This window comes from Eupeodes corollae, chromosome 3, assembly GCF_945859685.1.
Source record: "Eupeodes corollae chromosome 3, idEupCoro1.1, whole genome shotgun sequence".
NCBI lineage: Eukaryota > Metazoa > Arthropoda > Insecta > Diptera > Syrphidae > Eupeodes > Eupeodes corollae.
This window is the reverse complement of record NC_079149.1, coordinates 123,144,627-123,172,245: the sequence shown is the minus strand read 5'-3', so window position 1 is coordinate 123,172,245 and position 27,619 is coordinate 123,144,627. Positions and strand designations below refer to the sequence as shown.

General features: G+C 33.4%; 2 protein-coding genes across 4 annotated transcripts; one reads left to right on the top strand and one right to left on the bottom strand.

Annotated features, from left to right (window-relative positions):
- Positions 1 to 1,936: 1,936 nt before the first annotated feature.
- LOC129949257 (uncharacterized) lies at positions 1,937 to 7,782 on the top strand. Its single transcript, XM_056060595.1, has 5 exons — positions 1,937 to 2,088; positions 2,144 to 2,264; positions 6,716 to 6,912; positions 6,980 to 7,103; positions 7,594 to 7,782. The coding sequence occupies exons 1-5, from the start codon at positions 1,986 to 1,988 to the stop codon at positions 7,700 to 7,702; spliced, it is 654 nt and encodes a 217-aa protein (XP_055916570.1). The 5' UTR covers positions 1,937 to 1,985; the 3' UTR covers positions 7,703 to 7,782.
- A 2,942-nt stretch (positions 7,783 to 10,724) lies between these two features.
- On the bottom strand, positions 10,725 to 26,114 carry LOC129949256 (dedicator of cytokinesis protein 7). Of its 3 annotated transcripts, XR_008782018.1 has the most exons (18): positions 25,892 to 26,114; positions 25,651 to 25,738; positions 25,317 to 25,495; positions 20,875 to 21,869; positions 20,627 to 20,817; positions 20,379 to 20,559; positions 19,697 to 20,315; positions 19,378 to 19,633; positions 19,113 to 19,317; positions 18,464 to 19,050; positions 18,288 to 18,394; positions 17,132 to 18,224; positions 16,050 to 16,913; positions 15,808 to 15,988; positions 15,203 to 15,752; positions 15,077 to 15,104; positions 11,623 to 11,661; positions 11,376 to 11,458 (listed from the first exon to the last, which is right to left on the bottom strand). XR_008782018.1 is itself a non-coding variant. In XM_056060592.1 (17 exons), the coding sequence occupies exons 1-17, from the start codon at positions 25,930 to 25,932 to the stop codon at positions 11,437 to 11,439; spliced, it is 6,198 nt and encodes a 2,065-aa protein (XP_055916567.1). In that variant the 5' UTR covers positions 25,933 to 26,114; the 3' UTR covers positions 10,725 to 11,436. The 3 variants fall into 3 exon arrangements, 2 of the variants coding, with proteins under 2 accessions (XP_055916567.1, XP_055916569.1); XM_056060592.1 differs by lacking the exon at positions 15,077 to 15,104 and having other exon boundaries at positions 10,725 to 11,458; XM_056060594.1 differs by lacking the exons at positions 11,376 to 11,458; positions 15,077 to 15,104 and having other exon boundaries at positions 11,465 to 11,661.
- Between the last annotated feature and the right edge of the window lie 1,505 nt (positions 26,115 to 27,619).

The following is a 27,619-nucleotide window of genomic DNA, read 5'->3' as shown; positions in this document are numbered from 1 at the left end:
CGAATTTTTTTCTTAAAATAAAGTAAATCTTTGTAATGTTGAAACTGCACTCTACAACGATTAGTTCAGAGTCACCTCGGGGCATATCCACGAGGATTTGAGGTGTGGAAGCGAAATAGTTTGATTATTTTCATTTTGAAAAAAATTATTATATACCGAAATCTTTTACGACGCGTAAACTTTCAAAATTGTTCAAATTTTAAAAACAGGAAACAAAAACTTTGAATGTTCCCAACTAACTATGAAAATATGTAAACTCCACCAATCCAATTTTGTTTTTAGTCATGTTTTATTTGCTTTGGCAATGCTATTTAAATACAAATAATGTGTTCATAAGGCTTTGATTCTTTAATACTTACAATCTGCTTTTGTTTAGACAAAAAATATCTTTTATTATTTTTCAACTTTGCAGACAGATAGGAAAAATAATTTAACTGCACACTGGGCGAATATTTACTTTTGTATTTAATTAAATTGCGAAGTCTTACCATGTCTTCTTATAATGTATTTGAATTGGAACATTCAAACCAGCAACGTACATAATATAATGTGCTAACACTCTCAGTGCAAAAATATTCTACCTTTTTACTCTGCATTTGAACTCTTAATCTAGCTGCTAACATTTATGCCGCGTTAAATTGTAATTTGGGCTCTAAGGGAGTAAAATTGTGTTTACTTTTTTAAAAGGCTTACTTGAGAAAAAATCATAAAAGACTGATTCTGAAAGTAGGGATATTTGCTCCTGGAGTTTAAATCGAAATTAAAATCGGAAGCACCCTGACATAAAAATACTTAAAGATCAATCTTGACAGCTGTAATTTTTATTGTTATTTCAATTGTGCGAATCGATTTTCTTTGAACAAAATCTTGTTTCTTCAATCAGGTTTTGGAAGAAATATTAATTTCAACTTGAAAGTACCGCGTTTGCACACGCACATATCTGCTTTGCTTTTTGACCTCAATCTTCCTTATATAAACAGCGTCAGAAGTTTCAAACATATCGCGTGCGCAATTTTGTCTTTTTTTTATATTTGATTTCCATGAGAACAGCTCTGTTTGTTTTCCTAACAAAGCTCCCTAACCACAAACAAGATGTGTTTATTTGTTGTTTTCAGAAGTTTTGATAAATTTGATCTTTTTATTTTTGTTTTTTTTTTTTTTTTTACAGCTGAATTCCAGAACGGCAAATTTTATTTTGTGTGTCAATTTTTGTTTAAACATTTAATTTTTCTACATTTTGTCTTTGAATTTTGATGGATGTTTAATAATAATAATAACACAGGTGTTATGGTAAAATTAAATTTTATTAAATAATTTGGCTAAACATTTATAATCATAACCTTCAATGTTTGTTTGTTTTTATTTTATTGACGCCACTTAAAAAAATTGGTGTGGGGAATCAGCTAAAGTGATTTCAGATAAATGACAATCTTAATCAAACAATCCAATTTGCGTTAGATGATAGTCATTTTCTATCGAGTTTGACGTTTTTGTCGCTGCCAGGGATGCCTAAGGCATCTGTCACTTTTTTTCCGAATTTAATTTGTTTGTTGTGACACACAAAGGTCTACCACAGATTTTCTCAATTTTTAATCATTCAAACATATATTCATATATGTAATTTGAAAAACTTACAACCATCGAAAGTAATAAAAAGTAAGAGTTTTACTAAAAAATTATTAAAATTAAAATAACTTTAAAATGTCACCATGGCAACCATTTGATGATGATTCTCACTAAAAATTGTTCAATTCGGCTGCTTTCCTAAACAAATTTGTTCAAATGCAAAATCCCTAAAATGGCTCTAAACCATTTGTTAAAAAGTATACAAATGGAACTTTTTAACATATTTTGAGTCATTTTTAGTAAATATTGATATTGCTAAATCGAGCATACACAACAAAGTATTTTTTTTATTTTTTAACAAATTTTTGTATAAATTGTGGTGTTACTCATTTAAAAAATGACAGTTTATTTTAAAACCTATGTCCGTCAATATGAAGTCTGTTTTCTGCGTAGTATTTTTCTTTGCCACTTTTATTACTTTATCCTCTGCTGCTGTTGGCTATGGCTATTTCAATGATCCTGGTACGTTTAACAAAGATTTTAATAAATTATGTGCTATTGTTTTTTTTTCCTGAAGCAAACCCAGGTAAATGCACAATTAAAAATTTAATACTTTCTCCTGGTGAAGAGGCAAAGGATCCTGAGGGTGAATGTACACGAATTGTATGTAGAAATGAAGGCTTGGCTCAAATGCAATCGTAAGTATACAAATTCTCAAATAATTTTGTATTATAATCCTAAAATTTCAAAAGATCTTGTTCTTTTTTCTTGAAAACATAAAATAAAAGGAGAAAATCAAGAACAAAATTTCCGACTAAATTCTTTCCATTTTTGAAACCTGAGAACGTAATTAATGTCGACAATATCACATTAAAATTATTTTCTATTCGGAATTAAGTTTCGTGAGATTGCCATTTTAATAGACCATTTTAATAGAGCCACCAAGGATCAAAACAATAGAAAAAATGTTAACGGTAATTGTATTCACGATCACCCTAAAAATTATTTATAAATACTTATTTATTAAAAAAAGTGTGACAAGAATTATCAAAAACGTATAAATCATTATTTATAACACAAAATTATTAATTTATTTTCCATTCACAGTTGTTCGGTCCACAGCTATAAAAAGGGGTGCGTCGCAGGAGATTATAAAGATAAATCTCTTCCATACCCACAATGTTGTGAAAGAAATGTTATTTGTTCTTAATTATAATAATTATAATATATGAAAAATAACAACAATAATATTAAAAAGTAATTGTTTTTTTTTGTAACCGTATCCCAAAATGGAATCATTTTAATATATAAGGGTTGTCAGTTAAACTCTAAGGACACCCTCGAGTGTCAACTCAACTTGATACCCAGCATACAAAGAAAAGGGAGCGGGTGTGTCAAAAACAGGGTTTAACTTAAAGCCGATTTTGGTACCTAAAAGTGTATACAACATGAAATAAGGTAAAATGTATTTAAACTATAAAAAAGTACAAAATTGCCTCAAAGATCTAAATAGGAAAAATGGAAATGCTTTCAACCATAAACGGGATTTTCTCAAAGGTTCATTTCCGGACACTGACACATGTTTTTTGATACCCAGGGTTGAACTCATTCTAAACTAGCTTCCAGAGAGGATTGACCGAAGCAACACCTGCGGGGAACCTTCAAGAAACTTATTGTGGTAAAGTTAATGATGGATACAAATCAGCACACCCATTAGGGGCCAATTATAGCTATCATTGAAATCGATCCGGAAATAAAATTTTAACCGATATTTGACGGTGTTTCCCTTTGATTAGGAATGAAAATTATATGTATACTGATCGATCGGAAAATGGGTAATTATTTTTTTTTTCTTTAAAAAATTATTTTTCTATTTTCCGGACGGAAATTCATTTTCCTGGACAGCTGATACTTTTATGTTTAGAAGTGAAACGAATCGTTCCACTCATTGACATACTATACATAGCTGGAAAATAGCCAGCGAAACTTCGGGTAACAGAAGATGAATTAGTTCTTTATTAATTGCATCAAGAATATTGATCATTAAAGCCCAATCAAACAAACATTGAAATTATATTTTACATCAACATACATGTTTGAATATTCATGAATATGATGTTTCACATTTTCAGTTACAAACATTAAGGGGTTTATTATAGCTACCATTGAAATCGATTTAGAAAAAAATTTTGACGGTTTTTCCCTTTGATTAGAAATGAAAATTATATAATCATCCATCGGAAATCACACAAAGAATTTTTTTTGAGAAAAAAAAGTGTAATTGCGCATATATTTTTCTCTACAACGGACGGAAGTTCATTTTCCTGAACAGCTGATACTTTATGTTCAAAATTGAAACGAATCGTTCCACTGATTGGATTTTAATCGGGAAATTTTTTCAATAACAGAAATGTTTAAGGGTAGCTATAAGCGACCTGTCAAAAAAGTTCCAATGTTTGTTTTCTATGATGAAAACCAATTATAGCTATAACTGGCCCCTTATACAATGTTTTGTTATTCTAGATTAAAGTTTTCGATTGCTCCCATTTTTCGGTGAAATTGTTTTTAAGAAGTTCCTTAGCATTCACCGTTTCTACCTTGAGTGAATTTCTTTTTTTATCTTTTATAAGGCTTACCTACGTCTGAAAATTTTCTTTCTGTTGGTGCACTATTATTTTGGCATTATATTTTAAATTTTGGTTTTTATTGTAAACCAAATACAAATTTCTTTTCCGTTTTATTTTGGGGAGTAGTTTTCGTCCGTGGGTAGAGTAGCAGTTGACTGAAAATAGTAAAATACTACTATAGTAGCAAGCACGACAGCAGTGCCTGTGAGTATTAAATGTTACACAATTTATCCGCATAGCCCTCTTTGCGCTAGTGTTTTGTCCGTTAAAAGTGGAACCATCGTTAAGTTGGCTACTAGTAGTCCATGCATAGTATGTTGATGGTTCCACTGATTTCTGTTCCAATTTCAATGACAGATTTCTGTCAGTAAAAAGTTTTTCGGTGGATTTCAATCAGGAAGTATTTTTCAATGAAAGATATTTTGAATGGCCTGTCAAAAAAGCAATGATAGCTATAACTGGAACCTTAATGTATCAAAACATCATGTTCCATGAGTCGAAACAGCGGAATAAAACAGGTCAAGATTTCTTTCGTGCCCCTGGCAGTAAACCAGGAGATATCGGTGAGATATCTCCTAGTAGAGAGAAGCTTTCTGTCCCTGGCAGCAAATTGCATTTGGATCCGTGGCACGCACACATTTACTATTCAGTTTGTGGAGTGTGGTGCGACGCATTTGAGACCACTTTCTCCGCTAATGTATACACTATCTTATGTGTCGTGTGTGGCGGGAATGTAACACCGGATGTCAGAACACTTGTGTGCATACAAGTCTGGTTTCTGTGGGCCGCTTGAGAAGAAGTGGATGGCAGAATAAACGGGGTGAAGACAATGTATTTCGGGACCTTAAAGTTACGAGAAGGAGACGATCCTGTACTCGTTGGTACTTAAACTGGGTAATCGTACAAGTTTTTTTTTTACATTTATCTTTATTAGACTTTTCATATATTACTATTGCCTTAAATAAAACATATAATTACATATTAAATGATACTGATAAAATATTTTGTTGGCACTTAGGGTGCCTAACTCTATATATTTAGTGTTCTTAGAAATTAAAGAATAAACTAAAATATTAATATTGTTAGATAAAAAAAATCAATGAAAAATTATTTAGTCTTGAGGGTGTTCAGGCCCGGTTGTATGTTTGTTGGGCTGTTAGCCTTGGTGGTAAGCTGACTCCGTGACAGCGTAAAATTGAAGACTTCCTTCTTCGATGGTGGGGTCAAGTTCCTCGTTTAGTATATCCATAGCACACAGATATCTGGGTTCAGGGTGGCGTTGCTGGGAGTTCATCATTCTGATTAGCTCGTTTTGGTGGTTGTTCAATCCTCCCATGGTCTTTATGACTATTTGAAACAGATATTTGTCCAAGGGAATTATTTTGGCTTGTAGACTCTTTTGTTGATGAAGTGTCTCTGCTTCTATTAGTTAAAGCAGAGTCCAGTGCATCTCCGTAGGATTTTCCTTTCGAAGACGAGAAGTTCCTTCATGGCTGTCTTTGAGATTGCGAAACACACCGGGAAGCTGTAGGCGATGATGGGACGTAACAATTGCTTGTAAATTAGTAATTTGGTTGGCTGGCGCAAAAGTTGAAGTTTCTCCTCGCTATATGTAATATTTTGTGAAAAGCCAGTGAATTGAAAGCAGGTGAATGGTAAAACCTATACCTTATAGCACCTTTATATGTGTATGCATCGGCCAATTAGAGGAGAAGTGTAACGCTTCGTTACATACTATAGATCAAAATATAAATAATGCTTTAATTTTTTTCCGAAATTATCAAATTAGCTGCAAAAGTTATATATAAATGTGTTAATTATGCTCTAAAAACTGTATTAATTTTTTTTAATAACCGGAGTCAATGATACACCAAAAAGTTAACAATTTCAAAGATTACACAGTAGGTATACATACCTAGATTTCTAATTTTTCATGTAGTCACAACATAAAAGACAGCTGTTGGGTGTTTCTCGAAGACCGGAAACCCCAGAAATTCTGGAGTTTAGTTAAAAAACTATTTGTCGTATGCATTGAAATTAAATTATTTCCATCGTTTCTTATAGAAAATATTATAAAAATGTATAATTTACTGTTTTTTTTTTAATGATACTTATTATTAATAATATTCAATACAATATCTAATTTTAACAATATGTGGTTTTATTTCCAAAAAGCCTAAACTCGAAAGCTCACGCGTGGCTTGGAAATAGGATTTAAGTTCATTGTTCTTCCTCATTGTTAATTGCACAGATGCTCAAAATCACAATCATAACCGCCGCCGAATGAAACATGTCAAAAAGCAAATAAATACAAAATGAGATCAACAAAACTCACAAGCCTAAACTCATAAAACTCTGCACGTGTTTTGTATAGGCCATTATCTTAAACAAATAATATTATGTTCAAATGCCAAAGTTAGCTAAATTCACTTATGACGACTTTGAGAAATTAAACTTGTCAAAAAATTAATTCCTATGTTTTATGTTAGTAAATATTTGAATATATACCTTCATTGTTATAGGACACACAAAATAATCTTTTTGTTAACAAATACCAACTTTCGGTATAAAATTCGTTGCTACTTGTTTAAAAATCGACAGTTTATTCTAAGATCTCTAACCATCAATATGAAGTCTATTTCGTGTGTTGTAATTTTTTTCACAGCTTTTATCACTTTATCTTATGCTGCTGTTAGCTTTGATAATTACTTAAATCCAGGTATTTGTAAAACAAATATTATTAAAAAGAATAACTTATAATAAAAGTGTTAAAATTCTGTCCATAGCAAATCCAGGTAAATGTACATTGAGTAATGGCATAATTCTTTCGCCTGGTGAAGAAGCAAAGGATCCTAATCAGGATTGCGCTCGAATTGTGTGTGGAGATGAGGGCATGGTTCAAATCCAATCGTAAGTCTAATAAAATTAAATATTTAATTGGAAATCCAGTTTTTTGTTTCAAATTCAAAACTTGTGTATGTACTTGTTTAAGACTTTTGAAAGTCCTAATCATTTGAAGAGTTAAAAGTTTTCGAATCGATCACTCGATTTAACTGAAAGTGAAAGTTTGGGAAATCCAAGATGTCTTGATAGTTAGACAGATGATGTTCAAATAAACATCTTCTTTTCCAAAATGTTTTCTTTTTGAAGTTAACATACAAATGAGAGTCGCTAAATACGAGTCTTCTAGATGTTTACTAAATGTCGAACGTTCTATTCACTTTTCATAATTAAGAACATATTTAGTGTATATATACGTGCATAAATACCTCGAACTAATATCTTCTCAGAAATTCTAATAGAATTGAAAAGTCTAAATTCAACAATATTTTATTGATTTAAACAAATTACAATATAAAAAAAATTATATATTAACACTTGTTTTGTTGTCAATACGCAGATGTGGGGCTGTAGAATATCCAGTTGGGTGCTCCGCAGGAGATTATTTAGATATTTCCCTTCAATACCCAGATTGTTGTGAACGTGAAGCATCTTGTCTACAACTTTAAATACAATATATTTTTATGTGAATCTATTCATTAAGGATTTTTTTACCTGAATAAATAAAAATAAAATTACGAGTAATTAAGATGCGAGTTGTTTTTTAACAGATATAATTTTTTGAATAACAATTGTATTTGTATTACTCACGACCTCACTGACGTGAATATGATATTATAATTTAAAAAGCTGAATTATTTTTTTACGACATACCATAACAACTATTTTTTTTTTACTACTTATTCTTTTGTTTATTCAATTATAATTTTATCAATATATATTTATCTGTTGTTTACTTTTAACAATCTAAATATATTTATAATTAAAAATTATTATTATAACATTCCAAAAGGCATTATTAAAAAAAAACATTTCTATTTATTTAATTGTCGAATTCATAACTTAAAATGTTAAGGAGCGAGTTAAAAGTTCATTCAACCCATAGTATGCCCTGTCTCTGGAACGATAAAAATAACGCCTTAATTTATTAGCCCCTCTTTATAGAAAACTAAAATAGTTATTTTCCCTTATTTGAATACTATAGAATAATGCAATGTAAAAGACAATTTCCAATCAAAAATAATTCACAGGCCTGACAATACATAAATGAAAAAAGACTAAACATTTTCAATTTTTAAAATTTGCAATAGGTTTTATATATACAAGATTCCAACAGCTTAAGAACACTAATATTGACTTCTCGTTTTTTTAATTTTCTTATTAGAAGTTTGTGATGAACTCTATCGAATTTTTTTTCCAAAATTTTTATATATTACTTCTGTATATTACGCACCAGCGGTTTGAGCCAAACATTTTTAAAAAGACGTGGTAGGGTGTTGCAAATTTTAGCCTACCAGTTTTGATATGGCTAAAAGCTTTTGTTGGTACGAAAGACAATTTGTGTAAGTCCATAAGTGGAGTCTGGTATCACACTCTCATTAGTGACTTAAATCGTCGTATTTTTAGACAATGGATTCAATTAAATTAGGAACTTTAAAGTAATATATCCATTGGATGCTTCCATACCTTCGAAAATTGTGAATAATAATGCTGAAATATAGTTCGAGGACAATAACTAAAAAAACAACCAAAAGTTTCACACATTTAAAGAGGTTGCGAGAAAGGAGAAGTGCAGGTGGATCACACTTTGGAGAGTACTTTGCAATTGTATTTTCGACCTGCCTTCTGAGTTCTGGCTGTGGGATGCTTTGAAGTTTGCGTCTGACATCTGTGATTAGCAAGTGGAAATTATCTTAATTCGAAACATCGGATCACCCGAATCGGCTTACTTTTTATAAATGACAGGTTGGCCATCTTCGATGACTAAGCATATTTTTGGCAGTGATCTGGTACAAAATGACATATCAAATTATAATACTCGCCTGAGATCTCAATATTGATTTTGGAAGCACCTAAAGTTTTAGCCGGCTGGCTTCCATGGCATGTTATCGAAACTCAACTTTTCTCTAAGACTCACTCTGGCAAGAGTTAGATCACTTCCTGTATCGATAAGTGCCTGTCCTTGGACATTGATCGGAGTTATATCTGGAACTAACAATCTGTTGACTTTAGCACTTGTTGTTGGGTTATTCTCTGAACAATTTTTGGCAATGTGCTCAAACTTGTTGCATTTGAAACAAGGACAGGGACAGCCTTTCTGCTTGTTAACACATGATTGAGTACTATGAGAAAGAGCCCCACAATAATGACATCGAGACTGCTGAGTTGTTTCTTCTTTTTTTTTGATAATACTCTTGTAAACAGATTTATTTGCCGTTGCGTTTTTGGAACGGATTTGAGCTTTCATTCGCTCGTACGGCTTAAGTTCTGCCTTAAGCTCCTCTAAGTTCTTCGCGTGTTAAAGGATACCTTTACTTAAAACGCCGCCGTCTGGTATGCCAGCTATGGTATACTCTTATAGATGAGCTTCGTCAATAGTTTCTCTAGAAGCTATCTTCTTGATTCTATAAAAATATTCTAGAAATGATTCGCTGTCGGATTTTGTTGTCTTCTCGAGTAATTTATGGATATTTTCATGCTCCTATTTGCCGAACTCTTCTACCAAAAATTCCTTCAAAGCATTCCAAAATTCTGATCGTCTTCTCTGACTCCAAAGCAAGTTTGGCCGCACCGAATAACAATCGCCTGCAGTACAAGAATTTTTGGACGTCTCCCCATGTGCAAACCAAAGACAGATTCGATGCTTTTTCCATTTTCACCACTATATTTTTCTAGAGCCTCTTCAACGTCTTTAAATTGAAAGGAATTATGAACCTCAGGTTGTGGCTCAGTCATCGTTTTGTGTTTAGAACGTAATTCTTTGACGTTTTCTTAAAAAAAAATACTTCACTATTTTGGCTATCGTCTTGTCCTTTGCTTGTGGTTGAGTTTGTTTCGCCTTCAGACTCCACTTCGCTTTGGTTTTCGCTCGTTTCTTCGTCTTGTCTAGTTCTCCGTTCCAAAAGATTTCGACAACGCGCTACTAATTCCGTTTTTTTTTTATTATAGCGGATCGAAAAGCGGGTTTGTCCCAAAATTGCTAGTAATTCTTTTACCTTAAGACATTTTAAATCACGTCCGATAGGCATGAAGAAAAAAACAATGACAAACAAAAAAAAAAACAAAAACAAAACAACAGGTAAAAAACCCTCCTTACAATAATGTTAAGTTAATGAACTTGAATCAAATTTTATATTTTTAATAAAATTAAAAAGAGTTTATACAAATACCTGATGTGAAAGGGTGTGTTTTCGGGCTGAATGAAAATCTATTAGGCTGCTGCAAGAAAACTCCTCCCACATGTTGTATGGTATGTTGTTTAAAATATTTAATAAAGACATTTTTAGCTAAGATGGATAAACACTTTTTTTAAGCACCTTATCTTTCCTATCCCTATCTTCAACCATTATATACGTACGTGGATAAGTTTCAAGGAGATGTTCGTTTTCTTTTTAGTACAATTTTGTCATTAAGGAAATATATGTATCTTCATATTTTTGAAGCCAGCATAAATAAGTTCAATAAAAAATGTTTACAACATAATAATTGCATTGTGATTTATTTGTTTCGTTTCCGATTTAAGTACAAAAAATGTGTAAATGTAAATGACTACTATACTTACTACACGTTTATAATAATATTTTTTGTTTATAAAGTATACATAAATTTATATCTAAGTAAACTGTTTTTGTTCAAAATAAATACGGTATATTATAATGATTTATGTTTGATGAGATGCTTTAATTTGTAATGCACACTCATAAATGGTATATGTATGTTTATTTTGTTGTTGTTATTATAATTGTATATAATATTTAAATATATAAAATGCATTTTTATAAAAAAAGCTAAAAGCTTCTAAAATTTAATTTGATTTTCTTTGCTTTAAAATGCATTTTTGATTTTATTATTTGTTTTTTAAATACTTGAAAATAATTTTGTTTTGTTAAATATTTATTATTACTTCTAATATCTCAAAAAATAAACAAAAAAATATTCTTTTTAAATTTTTGGTTTCGTTCAGTCCAAAATGTTTACATTAAATAATAAAATTAAGAAATACATATATTTATTATTAACTACAAATTAATTAGAACAAAATTCGCTAAACACTACACACGTATTAAATTTCTAAGTTTAAAAATAATTTCATTTCGAGTAATAGAATAGAATTTCTATTGCATATTTTAAATAAATCGAAAATTGAGTATAATTTATTATATTTATTTATGAATTATAAGTTTTACTTAAAATAATCTGAAACACTATTTTAATTTCAATTTAAAAAAAAATGTCATCCAAATGTAAGCATGTAACAATTATTCAAAAGAGAGAAAAAAGAAACATGATTACAATAATTGCTTTTTTATGTGATGGATACGCTTTGTTTTAGAAACTTTTGTATATTTAACTACAATATTTTACCTACCATCTTAATGGTGTACTTTTGCTGACGTAACTGTTGGCGCTAGAGGAAATAGGAAAACAGAATGTTTTAAGTGAATATAAACAAAATTGAAAGAAAGTGAATAAAAGAAAAAATGAAATTATGAGCATGAAGTTTTGATACGGTGAAGGTTGCATATATTTTCTTGGTCGTTTTCAAAATCAAGTATTAAAGCTGATTTTCGACATAGCAAACAAAAAGTTTGTCATTTATGATTATTTTACACAACCACCCCTTTTACAGAATTCGTCGAATAAGCGAAAGTGACAATTTCAATTATTTTTTAAACTTTACAAAATCCGACGAAGAAAAGTCTAACGAATGCCGGACATGACCTTTTGATCAGCTTATCTGAAAGTACAACACTTTGGCTCTCCATACAATTTCTATAATAATCGTAAATCGCTCCAATATCGAGACGAAACTGAATAGAATTTTTAATTAAATAAAAATAAAACATAGGTAAACAAAAGAAAGTTCAAACATTTAAGTTAAAAGTTTATCATCATTTTTCTTCGTGATGGGAATACTCAAGAAACTACTTTGAGTGTATCTGCCAAATTTAAGGCTAACAGAGATGAAAAGTATTCCAAGGAAGGTTTTGAAATATGCTGCGAAATTCAAAGGGAGGTCTTAAGATATCATGAAAGGTTTGGAGATTTCAAGGGAGGTCTTGAAATATCAAGGGCGGTCTTTAGATATCAATGGAGATATAGAAACTTCAAGGAATATCTTGAAATATTAAGGGAGGTCCTGAAATACCAAGGAAGGTTTTTGAAATATCAAAGGAGGGCTTGATATATAACGGGAAGTCTTGATATATCACGGAGTCTTAAAATATCAAGTGAGATCTGGAGATTTAATGTGAGATCTAAAAATTTCAAGGTTGATGTTGAAATATCAAGGGAGACCCTGATTTTTCTAGAGAGGTTTTGAAATATTAAAGCAGGTCTGGAGATATTAGGAGAGGTTTTGGAATTATTAACGGAGGTCTAAACATTTTAATGTTGGTTTGAAATTGAAAGGGGGTCCTGAATGTGAATGAACATCTTGGAGTATCAAGGGAAGTCTAGAAATGTAATAATTAAGTTTTACAACGTATGCGAAAGGTCAGTGGATCGAGTTAACGCACTGAGAGCAAAATTTAGAAAAAACTTTCCACGTTTCTTTTCTGCAAACTCAAAAGCACTAATTATGGCAGTGGATTCTGCTATAAATATTGAGCTGAGTTCAATAAGAGCATTTGCTTGAACCGTATTTTTTCGCTGTTCAACGACTGCGTATGCCGAGGTGTTGTTTATTTTTGAGCCGTATACAAAAAGGAAAAATTGTTCAAGACAAGGTGGTGTGCAAGTTCATTGTAAAGCTGTCCTAAGGTGGCAGGATCGAGAGAGGTTTTTTGATATGCAGCAAGAGTTATGTTGATGCTATCATTTTTAAGATACGAAGGCGGAGAAGGGCCTGGCTTTGGATTAACATAAAACATTCCAATGTGAAGGTCACTTGATATTTGTATTGCTCGGTATATTGCTTTTTCTATTTTTGGTTTGGATTTCTTTCTTAGCGTAAGTTAAAGATCTTTTTGTATAAGTGAACCTTGAGAGGTAAGAAGCTTTGGTATAGTTTTGGCTGTGGTAAATTTAATACGATTTTCTAAAGATTCGGCGAGCATGTTAAAAACTGGAGTAGTGCGATATGCATTTAACGCAATTCAAATTGCGGCGTGGTAGTGTGGTTTTAGTTTTTTTTTTTAAATCGGTCTTGGAGCTGTCGCCATAAATTGGGAGTGCATAGTCAATTTTAGAAAGAATTAGGGCTTGCACTAGATTTAATATCGTGTTGATATGCACAACACTCTTTTTTCCGTAAAAATATTTGATGAGATTTAGGCGGAGTGTGAGGGAGTTTTACAGTTTAAATATATGTAAAGACCATCGATACGATTTATTGATAGTAAGACCCAAGATAGTTCGTTCATTGGTGTTTTCGAGGATGTATGGACTAAAGTTTAAGGTCAAACTTTTACAAATTGTCTTGCGGCACAAATGCAACTGTTTGCTTTTTTTTAAAGATAGGTTCGCCAGAACTCTTATGAAAGCGTCTTTTATGAGGACGTGGTCTTTTATCTTGGCAATTATTATGAGATCGTCAGCGTATACACCATGGTCAAGTAGTTTCTCAGATAGCCTCTCCACTTTAAAGGCAGTTCTCAACTTAAATAATAACCAAGTCACGATTACAACGATTCGTAACAAATTATCCCAATACACCAACTAACTTAAATGACGCTAGATTCTAGGCCACATAGTCATAGCAGGTAATGAAGTAGCTGACTTTGCTGCCAAGCAAGATACTAACTCGTAGTATCCAGACTCAAATATATACAGCATCCAATGATATCCGAGCTTATATTACGGAATTTTTGAATCAAACGAACATAATTATTATTCAAATATTATTAATCCTCTATGCATTCCAGACAAATATCCACCACAACTATCACGAAAAGAAACTACAGCCATTTTGAGACTGAGACTGGGCCACTCCCGCCTCACTCATCAGCACCTACTTGATCGTATCCTCAGAAATGATTCCTGCTCCTACTGCAACAACCCAACAAAAACGACAATCGAACATCTTCTAACCATCTGCCCTATCTTTCAATCAAACTAAAACAGTTTCGCCTTACTAGAACTCATCAAAAACCTTACATTATATAATTGGATCAAAGTACTTGTATTTTTGAAAAAGATTCCAGGATTGAAGAACCAACAACTTTTTCTTGTTGCCAAACATCAAAAGAAAACTGCATGAATAACGAATTTTTACTTTAAAAAAAAAACCATTCATGTCTTTAAAGCGGACAGCCAGCATTTTTTGAAAATAAGTTCAAACCTATGAAAAATTGCATTGATTTCCTGGTAAATATTTTTAAAAACAATTAAAATCATTTTAATTATTATATAACAAATTTCAGCACTTTTTTCATTTTAAATCGTTGTCTAACACTTTCTGTCGAAGGTAATCAAAAACTTTTATCCTAGGTTAAAAAATGGAACAACTGAGGATTTAAAATCTTAGAAACTGAAGGTGCAATCATCTTTCTATGTACATTTTGTGGTTTCAGTTAAAGTCTACTGGGAAAGTGCGTTTAAGATATAAAAGGATACGTGTTTTAAGTGCAAAGTGAAGGAATTATTTTCTGTCGAATGGGAAAGTGTAACTCTCAAAATTCAATTCCATTTTATTTTCCTTAAAAAGAAAACTACAAACAATAAGTATTTTCTTTTTCTCTTGTGTTTTTTCGCAAGTTTCACAGAATGGAAGGATGACTTTTTTCTAAATCTATTTAAAAAATCAAATCAAAAATTGAATGGTTTATGAGGATGTCAGCTACAATGGTTCTATAAACTCATGAAAAATGAAACTAGTGTACCTTTAAAAACAGCAATACTTAGTTTTTCCTTTTTTTCAGTTTCAATTTAGACAAAGAATTCACAAGACAACAAAGTTAATAACTTAAATAGACACAAATATGTATTTTGTTGAATTTTCTACTTACTTCACAGCTCCGACAGCTTGACTAGGGCTTAATGTGATCAACGGCGACAAACGTTCCAAGAAACGTTCATTATTTCTCTCTAATTCCCGTTGATAGTCTTTCTGATCGGCTTGAATGAGATTACGATTTTTCTTCAATGCATCCGTACATCGTTTAGCGAATTCCTTAAAACACAAACGTAACTTATTTTGATGTTTTGTCGGTATGGTCACCCCATCGGCTAGACCAGATAAGAAAACTGTAGCCATTTCCATGGGTCCTTGATTGACTGTTGTTCCAATGCAACCCTGCAGGACCATTTGTAAAATTTTTGGATCTGCGGGTTCTTGTTTTGTCGCCGCAGCTAATTCTAATGTCTTTTTTTGAATATCTTCAATTGCCACTTCGATGGGTTCTAAGATTATCTGTTGTCTGCTTATGACTTGAATGCGAGTCTTCACGTAGGGGAAATGATTGGCGGTGGTGAGAATTGTTTTGCGTTTGCATTGTTCGTTAAGTTCCCCATGAGCTTTGCCGCCCTTGGTGAATGGAGTTGCAAATATAAAACGCTCTAAAGAAAGAAAACAAATGTAGGTATGTCCAGATGTTTGTTTAAAAATTCTTACTTATATTAAAATTCCTCTCGAAATATGTTTCCCTGTGACGTAATTCGAAAGTCTCAAAGTAAGGCTCAACGTAAGTGATTTGGATGTAGGCCTTATCTGGGTCCAACGAGTTTACATCGACATTATTTGAATCTTTGATTATATGAACTGAATCCGGACCAAATCGATCGGCATAGAAACTCTAAGAAAAACCCATGAAATGTCTTCAAAAACACGACATTTTTTTATAAAAAAAATCTTACTTGAAGCCGACTAAATATCTCAGGTAATTTCGTCAAAGTAGGTTCTTTATAGATGAACTCCTGTTGATCGAGATCTCCAAATGTTGTTCCATAGAATCCCACCCGAAAATATGTGCCAAAGACACGTTTTCCTTGCAATTGTGCGATTCTATTGAAGGCCTCTTGCAGTTTACCATGTACCTTGCCCAACTTCTGGAAATCACGATTCGCCTCACATATGGGTATTAGAATTTTCAAAACCTCGTTCATTGCTTCGTACATTCCAGCAATTTGGAACGAGTTTGCAGCCTCCTCCAACAACGCCTTCAGTCCGATCTCAGTAAAATGATTGCCAAGACAAATACCATCTTCGCCGGGACTTAGAACATCATCAGATACTGCCGATTCCATGAGAGCGTTTGGTGTGACTTTCTGAAAACTAACTGCCCCAACTGGCAAATGAGTTTGTGACTCTAACATACTCAAATATTCGGCAACCAAAGCAGCACTGTGCACATAACACATTGCAGCTTCGGTATGATTGGCACGCTCACGATGCTTTTTAGCCATATTCTCGAGCCATGTCAATCGTAAGTCAGGATTATTTTGATAGCCTTTGGCTATGCGATGCATCAGATCCAATAACATCTCAGGATCTTCTTGGTATTCTTTCATTTTTACAGTATCCGAGAGGATCATGTGCAAATTGAAAAGTAAATCTTGAACTTGCTCTGGAAAAGACGTGTCTTGAAGATCGATATCGGACTCAGCATAGACTAGAATGGTTTTCAATGCTCTGCGAAGGGACTGCTCGCTGAAGGAGGAGCTTGTTCCGACCAGCGAACTAAGGGACATGGTAACTTGCATTTTAACACGTGCAAAGTTCTAGAATTAAATTTTTATCATAAATATAATTTTATATATTATTTTGCAATGAATAGAAATGAGATGAAAATTATAAACAAAAATGAATGATTTTTAGATGAGATTTCCTTCACGTCATCGTTGGGATGTTTCGGGACATCCTACTTATACCGCCAATGTTTCAAATTAATTAAAAAATAAAGTAAATTAAAAACAAAGAAATATCTAGGTTCACTTACATTTCCAATTTCAAAATTCTGTCTCATAAGAAGATACAGAGAAGCAGCGGCTTGAGATCTTATTCCAGGTAGCAATGATCCACAATGCTTCAGAAGCAACAAACACAGATCTGCACAAATATCGGTCTCCTCGTCGAACAATAAATTCGGGAACTTAAAGATTAAAGAGCGCTGCGACGCAAATAGATTCTGCAGAGAGAGTGTACTTTGATTGCGGGAGAGAGCGTGTAAAAGAACCTTCAGAACGGTCCTCAGGAGATTGTGGTGGATTTCTGAATTTGTCGCCACCTGCACTATAATTTCCAGAGCATCCAAAGTGACGAGAATCAATTCTGTGGCCAGTGATCCTTCTATGCAGTGAGTTATTTCGATTTCTGGCTCAGCCTTGACCGGTAGATCGGCAAATTGTGACCTATACGGCATCTGATCCTTCCGCCAGCGGAGTTTCTCAGTTGAATTACGATCCTTTCGACGATTTATCAAATCATTTCGAGCCGAACCAGTGCCCCGGATGTACTCTTCCAGCTTCTCCTTCATATCGGGAGTTTTGCGGAAACTTTGAGTGTTGTTTCGCTTCACCATTGGCAGACGTTTTTGTCCCCGATATTCAAAACATGGAATACACCAGTTCAGGACCTGGAGCATTTGATGAACACGATGCGGACTCAAACCCAAAACCCAACGATAGAGGATGGTTCTTTCCAAATTCTTAATGACCCATATAAAGCAGGCTAGAAGGTGTCTTGTGTCTTCAGTGTTTAACTGAGATTTGTTCTTCACAGGATCGGGGACATATGAATACGTTCGACTGCCAGAAATTGCATAAGCTACCTCAGGACTTATGGTCGTTGTGGCAATTGGCTGATGTGGTCCTTGGTAGTCCTCGAGAAGTCCAATGCTGTGCAGACGGTCTTGAGTGTCTGTGAGAAATTGGTGAAGCTGAGGAATGGTGTCCATTACAATTGCAAGAAGGGGGATATACAACGACGCTACACGAGCTCTAGCATCTGAATCGCTGTATCGAGCGTCCAGATCATGCGAGGTCATCAAGTTACGTATGCATCGAATTGCTTTACTGTGAAGTGGTGGATTTCTGAAAAGAGACACATAATTCACAAACTGATAAGGGGGCTCAGAGATGTTTTGTTTTACTTACGAAACTTCCAAAACAGTGGCCAATTCACTCAAGACCAATCCGACTAGGTAATGCTGCTGCCTGAATTCAGCATTTAGGTCTGCTTGGAGAGCCTTGTCAATTGATCCCTAAGAAAACACAAACCACAAATTGACTTTCGGATCGATAAATAAAAGCCAACACTCTTCAAAACTTACATAAGAATTTTGACTATTGTTTGAGTTTGTGCTTGGAGTTGGACTTGTCGGAGTTGGAACCGTCGTGTAAGGAGTAGCAAATGGTAGATTCAATGCAATGTAATGCTCATGACTGCACACAATTCTCAGGAAATCCACTTTATAATGCATCAAATCAGGAATCGATGAATTCTTTGAAATCAAAACTTTGTAATAGGTTTTTATCAACCCGAAAACAAAACCCCTATCCATTATGTTGAATAAATCAAATATGAAGAAACCCAAACTGGCATTGAGAGACTGTGCCAATTTCTGATCGATATTATGATAACCAACTACTTTGGTTGTAACCAAATGAATTAATGTCGATATATCGTCTGTGAATTGATGTGGAAAACGACTTTTTCGAGGAGCTGTCAAAGCCCGCGTAAGATCCAAATGTTCAATCATCGATTTGACCATAAGTTCGAAGAGGAACCAAGAGTTTTTCATGGCCATTTCGGCTGCATTGCCACTCGCAACAACCCAATGAAGAGCCAATTCTTCGTGCAACAAACGAATCTGTCCATCACGACCGATGTACGAGGGAGAGATTTCTGCTGATATTTCTAAAAGTTCGATGAAATGGGAAGCTAGGAATCAGTTAATCAGAGAATAAACAAGTGTGTACCTTTTCGATCTAAGCTCCTTCCTCCGTGTTCATGCATTACATACCCATCATGTGAAGACACCATCATTTCTTCGGCATTACTCCTGCTGTACGTCAGTCGTCTCTTTCTACTAAATGGATGAAGGATCTTCGTTTGAAATTGCACATAAGTTGACAGGAGACTCTGACGTCCATATTGGTCAACGACCAAGTCATCAGAAAGGATCTAAAGAGGCAGAAAATATCAACAACCCAAACATATATCTGATTTCCACCTAAAACGAACCGAAAGATTTTCTGAAACCATACAAAGAACTTCAAAAACATTTGAACCCATGGATAACGTTTGTCCAGTGATCTTATAAGTTGTGACCAACAATTCAATGAGTTTATCCAAAACTATTGGAAGATTCTTGACCAACGGTTCTCGATCTGCATTCTCAATGTCGACAAGACATTTTTTCATTTCTTTTTCCATGTTTCCTTCACCAATGTGTGGAGGGACTTTCTTCGACTCGAGAAACTCACACGCAAGGAAGAATCTAAAACATCGTCATTGTCATAGAATCACATTTAAGGAAAAGGACTGATAAGGTTCGACTCACCGATCAAGACAAGGGTCCAAGGTGTGTATGGACGTCACAGCATCAATACTCACCGTAAACACCGGACGATGATTATCCAACCACTTGGTTCCGGGTAAATGGACATTTGGCGGGATGAATGAATAATTTTCCGGAGGTGTTTCCACCATCACTGGCAAATTGAATTCTCCAACTTTAAGCTTCCCATCCTCGAGCAATGGAATCCAAGTATAACCAACAGGAGTTTCAACTGTTGTTTGCATTTCTTGGGGTTTCTTCTGACACGACACATGGTACAAGGTAAAGAGAAGATGATGATTTTGTTTGATATTCGCTGGAAGAGCGATTTTAATCTCATCATAGAAAGCTGGACATTTATTGTGATAATTGACAGCTGTAAATGCCTCGGAGGTGTATTCGGGACAGGAGGATTTTGCAAAGATGGCTCGAAGGGCTTCATTTTGCTTCTCTCCAGCCATAAGTTGAATGCGAACGGCGATGTTTCGAGCCGAACCAGCTCGAGATGAGAAATTCAACTCCTTCGGAGCTACAAACAGAAGATTACGATAGGTGTAGTGGGGAATATAAATGGCACTTGAGGGGAATTCCAAAATTTCCTTGACCGGTCGAGTGTTGTCATCTTAAATGAAGGAAACAGAGAAAAGTTATTAAAGAGAAAAGTGATTTTTTCGGCGATTCTTACTTGGGTAGGGTTCAACTTTGGCCAATTCCGGTGAGAGAGCACATTTGACATCTTCGGGGCATGGAGAGATTTCTAACTTAATAGAACCTGGTATACATTTGTATTTCTTCACTACCGCTGCTGGACGTTTTAATTCCGGCAGAAACTTGTACAAGTCTTCATCTTTCATTTTATCAGATTCCTAAGGAGACAAACCAAATTTGTTTTTAATTACAAGATGAGCGTCTTGAGTTTTCTCGAAAGCAAACCTGTTTGAAAAAACTCGATACGGTAATTGTAATTGGTCGGAAGGTCTCTATGCTATTGGCAAACTCGTCCGGTGACCACGAGCGTCGCTTTTCACTTTTCCGTTCGAGAGAACCTCTTCTCGTCAAAGTGCCACTCATAACATTTGCTTTCTGTCGAAGTTGATCGAAGCTACTGGTCGAAGATTTTCGATCTGAAATGACAAAAATTTCCCAAGTTTATGATTAAAATCAAAGAAAACCAAATTTACCTAAACTATTGGAACTAGAAGCAGTACCCAAGCTGCTGTTCTCCTTTTCACTCTCAAAATTGTCCCCATTGAAGACGTTCGTTAGGTAGATACCAGTCCAGGCAAAAGGCATACGATACTTTCCCAAACGCTCACAATAATCGGCTGCATTTGATTTTGCCTTATCTCGGTACTTGTCTTTGTCGTCCTTGAGGTACGGTTCAACTGAATCCTTAATATCACCCTGCAGAACTTTCTCCAGCCGAATAACTAAGAACAAATCATTACTCGGATAGGTTATCTCAAAGATTCCAGTTCGACTTTGAGTGCTGACATCGCTGTACTGTACGTGGGAATTCAGCATTCGCTTCAAATTATCCGAATTCATGTCAAAGTAGAAATTTTCCGAGATTTTCTTTTTTTCTTTGGCATCATAAATTGCCATTGAGGCAAATATCGGTTCAACTTCAAGCTCCAATCGAAGTTGCAGACATTTCACATGAATTCGATGTCCTTGATGTTCGATTGGTTTTTCAGCTGGCAATCGACGTTCGATGAGATCATCTGGATCAGCTTCAGGATATAAACTAAATAGAGATTCTTGTCGATCTTCTTGACGACGTGTTTCGTTGGCTTGGTCAATACTTTCTGGAGGTAGATCATCGAGGAGATTTGGTATGAGTGGATCATTGACTGAACGACGTAAATCGAAACTAGCCCATGATCCGCGAGGTGTGAGGGTATCAGTGCAGGATGAAACCGAAGAGAGGCTGGCAATGGATTGACGACTGCTTGGCGTGCAACTGTCACTCTTGTCGGTGAAGCCATCATCGAAGGAGGCGAAATCTTTGTCGATTTCGAATTCTTGTTGGAAATTTGTTGGACTCAAAGTACCACGATCGACACGTTCTCGGGTACAACAAGAACTCGAGAAATGACGTTGGGAGTATTCCACGGTTTTCCATGGTCTCGTGAAACAATTCACGCATTCCTGGACATGGGGAGGTAGTTCAGTTCTGAATGAATTGAAAAACGTGCAAATATAGAAAATTATTCATTTATTTAAATATTTTAAATGCTAATGCTAACAATATGTAAATGTAAATGCTTAAAGCTATTTAAAATTAATTTTTGATCTAAACTGTTTTCATTAGATTTTTTTTTAAATTCAGATTGGGGACTTGACATTTCTGCTGTCATTTGGTGAACTTTTTAGAGGGTAAAATATATTAAATACTTCCATTAAATGTCTGAGAGAATAGCATAGTTTCATCTGCTAAAAAAAAACATTTAAAAAATGGTCCTAAAAATAAAATAGAAAGCAGTTTGAGATCATAAGCATACCAATTCTTTGAATGAAACCAAGGACTTTTTTTTGGTATAAAACTCACGATTTTACATTTCTCAACAGCATCCATTAAAAAACAAACTATATGGTGTGCCTTATTGGCTGGTGGAATCATGTATTCAAAAATGAGGCAAACGCCCGAATAATACCGTCAATGTTCACCTTTATCGAGCTTTCTACAATTCTTCAATTCCATGGGTTTGGCGCGTTGAGAAATAATTTTAGTGAGCACTTAATTTTACGTTAAGCTAGTTGTGCGATATAAAACTTTTGGACTATTTAAGGTCACAAGTCTTGGTCGCTTTGGATGCCAAGATATCAAAGATATCCAAGATTTTCAAAGTTTAAGGTTAATGAGAAAACTAATTCCTATCTTAAAAATATTTGAACAAAAGGTAAAAAAATTAAAAAAAGAGGCTGGGATGCGGCCTACCCTGATAACTTACCATTCCGTCTATCGATTTATCTAGCTTAAAAGTTTTTAGGTTTTCGTGTTGGGTTAAAAAAGTTGTAAGTTAATTATTCTTAAAAGTTTTAGGTTTCAAAATCTAGTTTTATTAAATAGATTTTTAGTCGAAAACAAATTTTTACCAATTTAAGTAGCATTTCTTAAATTTTTACAAATTGGATGAATGAAATTAATTTAAAAGATATCACGAACTAACAATTTTTACCAAATTTGTGTACTATTTTTTGTACATTTTATTTTGTATGAAAAAACGCAGATATCTTTCTAACTTTGAAACGTCAAGAAATGTCAAAATTTTCGATTTGACAAATCAGACCCATTACAATAACTTCCTATGGGAAGTTAATAAGAAAATATAAAATGTTAAATATTAAAAAAATATATAAACCAATTAAAGTAAACAAAATTTTAAGCTAGATTTATAGGTAAGGCTTTTTTGTATTTGCATTTGTTAAAATTTTATTTCTAGTTTCTTCACCCTTCTTAATTTTCTTCAAAAAATATTCATTGATTTCAGCCAAAATTTGAATAAATATGTAATTTGTGTCACGAATCAACTTTTATTTTGTATTTTTGATAAATTTAGTTTTATTTGATTAGCAAAAGACAAAAAAACAACTAAAAAACAACCATGAACCAAGATTTTGTTGACCCATATTCCAATTTTGTGTGTACTTACGAAAATTGATTGCTCAGAGAATTGATAGAGAACCTACCTATATAATAATCTTAACCTATGCTTCCGAACGGCAACAGGTGCGCTAAAAACAACACCTATATTACTCTTTGCTAAGAAAAGATCAATTTCACTTGCAAATGCAAGGCTCTGGGAAAAAACGTGTCAGAACAGGGGTTTCCTCTTCCTTTCCCTCACAACAAGAGATGATGTCCGGATCAACAATTTAAAGGACTTCACAGTCATATGATCGCTGATAAAAAAGCCGATCGTATTTTCTATACAGATGGTTCGTTTAAGGATCCAAACTTCTCTTATGCAGTAGTGGAATTTGAATCAAATAAAACATTCAAAAATAAATCTGCCAAGGACTTCTTCCCGATTCATCTGGAAGCTATATTTCAGAACTTACCGCAATTCTGACATGCTTATCTTTTACCAAGGATCTGGATTCTATCCCTGCCTATGCCATCTAAGTGGTGAATTGTTATTAGAATAAAGGGTGCGTAAAAATTGACGTTTCAGCTTAAAGGCAAACAAGAATAAAAGATTGGTTTCCGGTCCTTATAGTGCCTTTGCTTTAACTTTAAAGAGATTGTCCTGAAAATATTATTTTTTGAATATTTCTTCTTAGAAAATTGGGCATCATTTTTAAACGGATCTTCTATGGATATACTTACTGAACATTTTATATTGGATGTTTTTTCTCGACCTAATGTACATGTCCCTTATGTCAGTTTTTGCAGACTTAAAATTTGTGGGCAAAATAAATAAGACAAAATATGACACAAGAACATGCATAAAACATAAATAAGTAAATAGTTTAATGTGTTTGAATGTACGTGTAACTTGTTTGTTCTTTTTTAACTTTAAAAACAGGATCAGAGACACAATTTAAATGTACATTATGTTTGTATTAAATTTTGTTTTGTTACAAAGCTGTTTTGCGCTTTATGGAACACTCCAAGTCCTTAGCATTTTACATTATAAAGATAGTTCCATTTATGACTGTTTAGAAATTCTATTCATAATTATTCTTGAATTAAATAAATTTTATATAAATGTAAAATAATTGCACATTAAATGTCCTTGTGGTCTTATAAGTATTCCAAAATCTAATACAATTTTAAAATTAGGTCTTTCGGAGAATTAAAGCAGTACTTAACTATGTTATAAAATCATAGACCCTCTAAATCCAGAGTCTATCTTAAAATCAAACAAATTGACCACTTACCTACAAAAGTCTCATGATAAAGAAGCTATTAATTTTAAATTTTATCATCCCATAACGCGTTTGTCAATTGTTCTATAGTTTGTTGAATCATTCCCAGTTTTATATAAACTAACATGACTCAGATGCATACAAAATCAGTAAAGTGATAAACGGGGCAACAATAAAATAGTAGTTACAAGCTATCAAGTCTAACATCAGCGAAGATAAGTCTTAGCAATCACCAATTCTTGGAATACGTAACCAAATTCATTTGAATCACATATTTTCAAATAAATGTCATAACTATTCAAACCACAATGAGACAGACCTTATCTATAAATAAAAACTGACACCCTGATTCTAGTTCGAAATCAGCTCAAGCAAATCAAATAAATCATTGAACTTCAAGCATCTGGCTTCTTTTCCTATCATAAATCACTCTTTCCGTTCCATTTGTTTGAATATGAAACCTATTAATAGTCAAACAAAACTATGTTGTTTCTGTTATTTAACTCAAGGATCCCAGTCAATAAGAAATTTACTAATTAAGATCATCAATTGAGTAAATGTTGAACTCAATTTTATTTATTAATTACGAGTATACTTAAAGCAGTTTAAATTGGATTCAACCTAATTTTGAACAAAAAAACCTAGTTCTTTAATGAGTTTAAATTTGCAACCCTATTTCAAGAATTATTGTTATTGTCATTTAAATCTATTTTCATCATTCACATTTTTTGTTGCTTCTAAGACTTACATATTTTCTTTTGGCACAATGTGTTCCACAGTACGAATTTTCCTGGGTATTGTCTTCACCGAAACATCTCCCGGTGGGAATTCCAATATCTGTCTCAGTGGGTCTCGATTTAAAACATTCGAATGTTGCAATAAAAATTCTTCATAGTCCAATGGCTCTACCGGTTCAGTTAGGCAAATCTATTTTGCGCAAAAACAAAAAATATTTTTCATGACTCAGAATCAAACCAATTCAAGTTGAAGAAAGGAACAAGAAAAAATAAATCAATAAAACCCGCCCCACAGGGACATCGAGTTGAGGAAAGAAAAAAAAAGACATTATTTTTTTCACTTGCCGTAGATGAACATAAAGACGCAACATCCGCTGGTTTTGTAGTCAAGCCACAGCTTACGACGTTCTTTCGCACTTCCGAAGCTTGTTGCCTACGAGAATTGAATTTATAATAAGTTCATAATTCATATTCATAATAAAAATATAGAAAATTTGATAAGGCTCTTTTTTTAAGATTGGACTATGGCAGACAGGGCGAGGTCTCCTTTGAAGAGTCCAACTAAATCACTCACTCACTAACTTACTTTGATAGTTTTTGAGCGAATTGTCGTTGATTTGAAGACATTTCAAGCTTAACACTATTCAAACACAACTATAGCAATTGTTATTAATTAATTTTCAATAAGATTTTCATAAAATTTTCAACATTATTTAGCAAATTTAAATTTTGTTGTTTGCTTCACTCTTTTCCAGCGACAACTTCGATTACGAGCTGCTTCGATGATTTTGTTCACCTTGACGTCTTCTTCTGAGAGACGCCATTCAAATGTCATTTTTGATAAAAAAAGAAAATGGTGGTATGTCAAAGTGACGTTTAATGAAATGACGTGAGAATAGACAATCGACCACGTGACAGATTTATGTAGTGGTGATTTGTTTATGTTTTTCTTGTGTATCGATAGGAAATTATTTACATGAGTGTGTGCTGTCAGTTGCGTAAAGTGGCCTTTTAGTACAGAAAACGTGACGCGACGTAAAGATTTGCCGTGAATGAAGACGTAGCGGGAATTTGAATTTAAAATAAAATCAATTTTACATGGGGGCCGGTTAGGTACTAGTTATGATTTTAATAAGTTATTCAGAAAGGAATCAATGATTACTTCAATTTCAAATTAAAATATTAAATTATTAAATTATATGGCTTTTAGCAATAATACAAAACTAAAGGAAATTCTTTGCGCATTTACTTTGAACGGCGTTCAATCTCTTAAAGTTATGATAAGAACATAATTAAAGTATATCCTATAAAATCTTGACAACTTCATTTAACAAAAATCAAATTGACAAAATTTATAAAACAAAACCATAGAAATTCGATATAGCTACATAACACATTCCAAAGTATGAGTATAGTTATACAGTTCACTAGATACAAATTCCATTCTCCAACTTAGAGGCTTGGTTATAGTTATGGTTTCATCATTGAGAGCAGTCATTGGAATTCTTTTGTTAATTAAGTTATAGTGACCATATTAGAAATGGGTAGGTTCAGACAACATAAGGGACTTCATTTGCAGTCAACTTCACTCTTTTAACGTGAATTTTGACCAAGGCAAATAGTTAGTTTTTCAAGTGTCATGTGTTTTAAATTCAGAGCTTTACCAAAATCATTATTGTCTAAAAAACGCTCCTCAGGCAAGCTACAAGTCCATCACGATTTGTATTTTGTATTGCAAAGAAATATTTGTATTCTTTTTAAAGAAAGCATTAAATGAAGTTGTGCAGAAAATAAATAAATCATAGAGTTATAAAGTTCAGCTTTCAGTTGAATGAAAAAAACATGATCAACTGTCATTTTGATAGAAGTAGACTTGAGTTAATAGATAGGGAGATTTTTCTTGGCTTACTTTCCAGTCAGCTTTCTATTAAAGTTGCTTAAATTGGAAAGTAATTTTTTGGCACCTGGCCAAATATATCAGAAACTTGCCTCCCCCCCCTTCCAAGTCATTTATGTCGTCTGAACCTGCCCTATGACTATGATTTTTTTCTAAATTATAAAATCAAAAAAGGCTGCGATAATAATTTCATATTGTTTGCTCTTAGAAAATTGCAAATGATATTCTTGTGAGTCAAATAGCCATAAAAAGAACTTCGAAAATTATGCAATCAAAATTAAGCTGTTTTTTATCTAGATATTCGAGACGTTAACTGAATTGAGCAATCCACCCTATTATGAATTCCATCGTAATTTACAAATCTCAAAAAAAACTTTCTAGAAATACGACCGTAGAGGAAAATTTAAATAGAGGGAA

Coding starts and splice junctions, on each gene's coding strand:
- LOC129949256 (XM_056060592.1), bottom strand. CDS start 25,932: ATGTCTTCAAATCAACGACAATTCGCTCAAAAACTATCAAA. Junction 19,634..19,696: donor TTGGACCCTTGTCTTGATCG/GTGAGTCGAACC, acceptor ACGATGTTTTAG/ATTCTTCCTTGCGTGTGAGT. Junction 15,989..16,049: donor AGATATTTAGTCGGCTTCAA/GTAAGATTTTTT, acceptor GGTTTTTCTTAG/AGTTTCTATGCCGATCGATT.
- LOC129949257 (XM_056060595.1), top strand. CDS start 1,986: ATGTCCGTCAATATGAAGTCTGTTTTCTGCGTAGTATTTTTCTTTGCC. Junction 2,089..2,143: donor TGGCTATTTCAATGATCCTG/GTACGTTTAACA, acceptor TTTTTCCTGAAG/CAAACCCAGGTAAATGCACA. Junction 6,913..6,979: donor TGATAATTACTTAAATCCAG/GTATTTGTAAAA, acceptor TTCTGTCCATAG/CAAATCCAGGTAAATGTACA.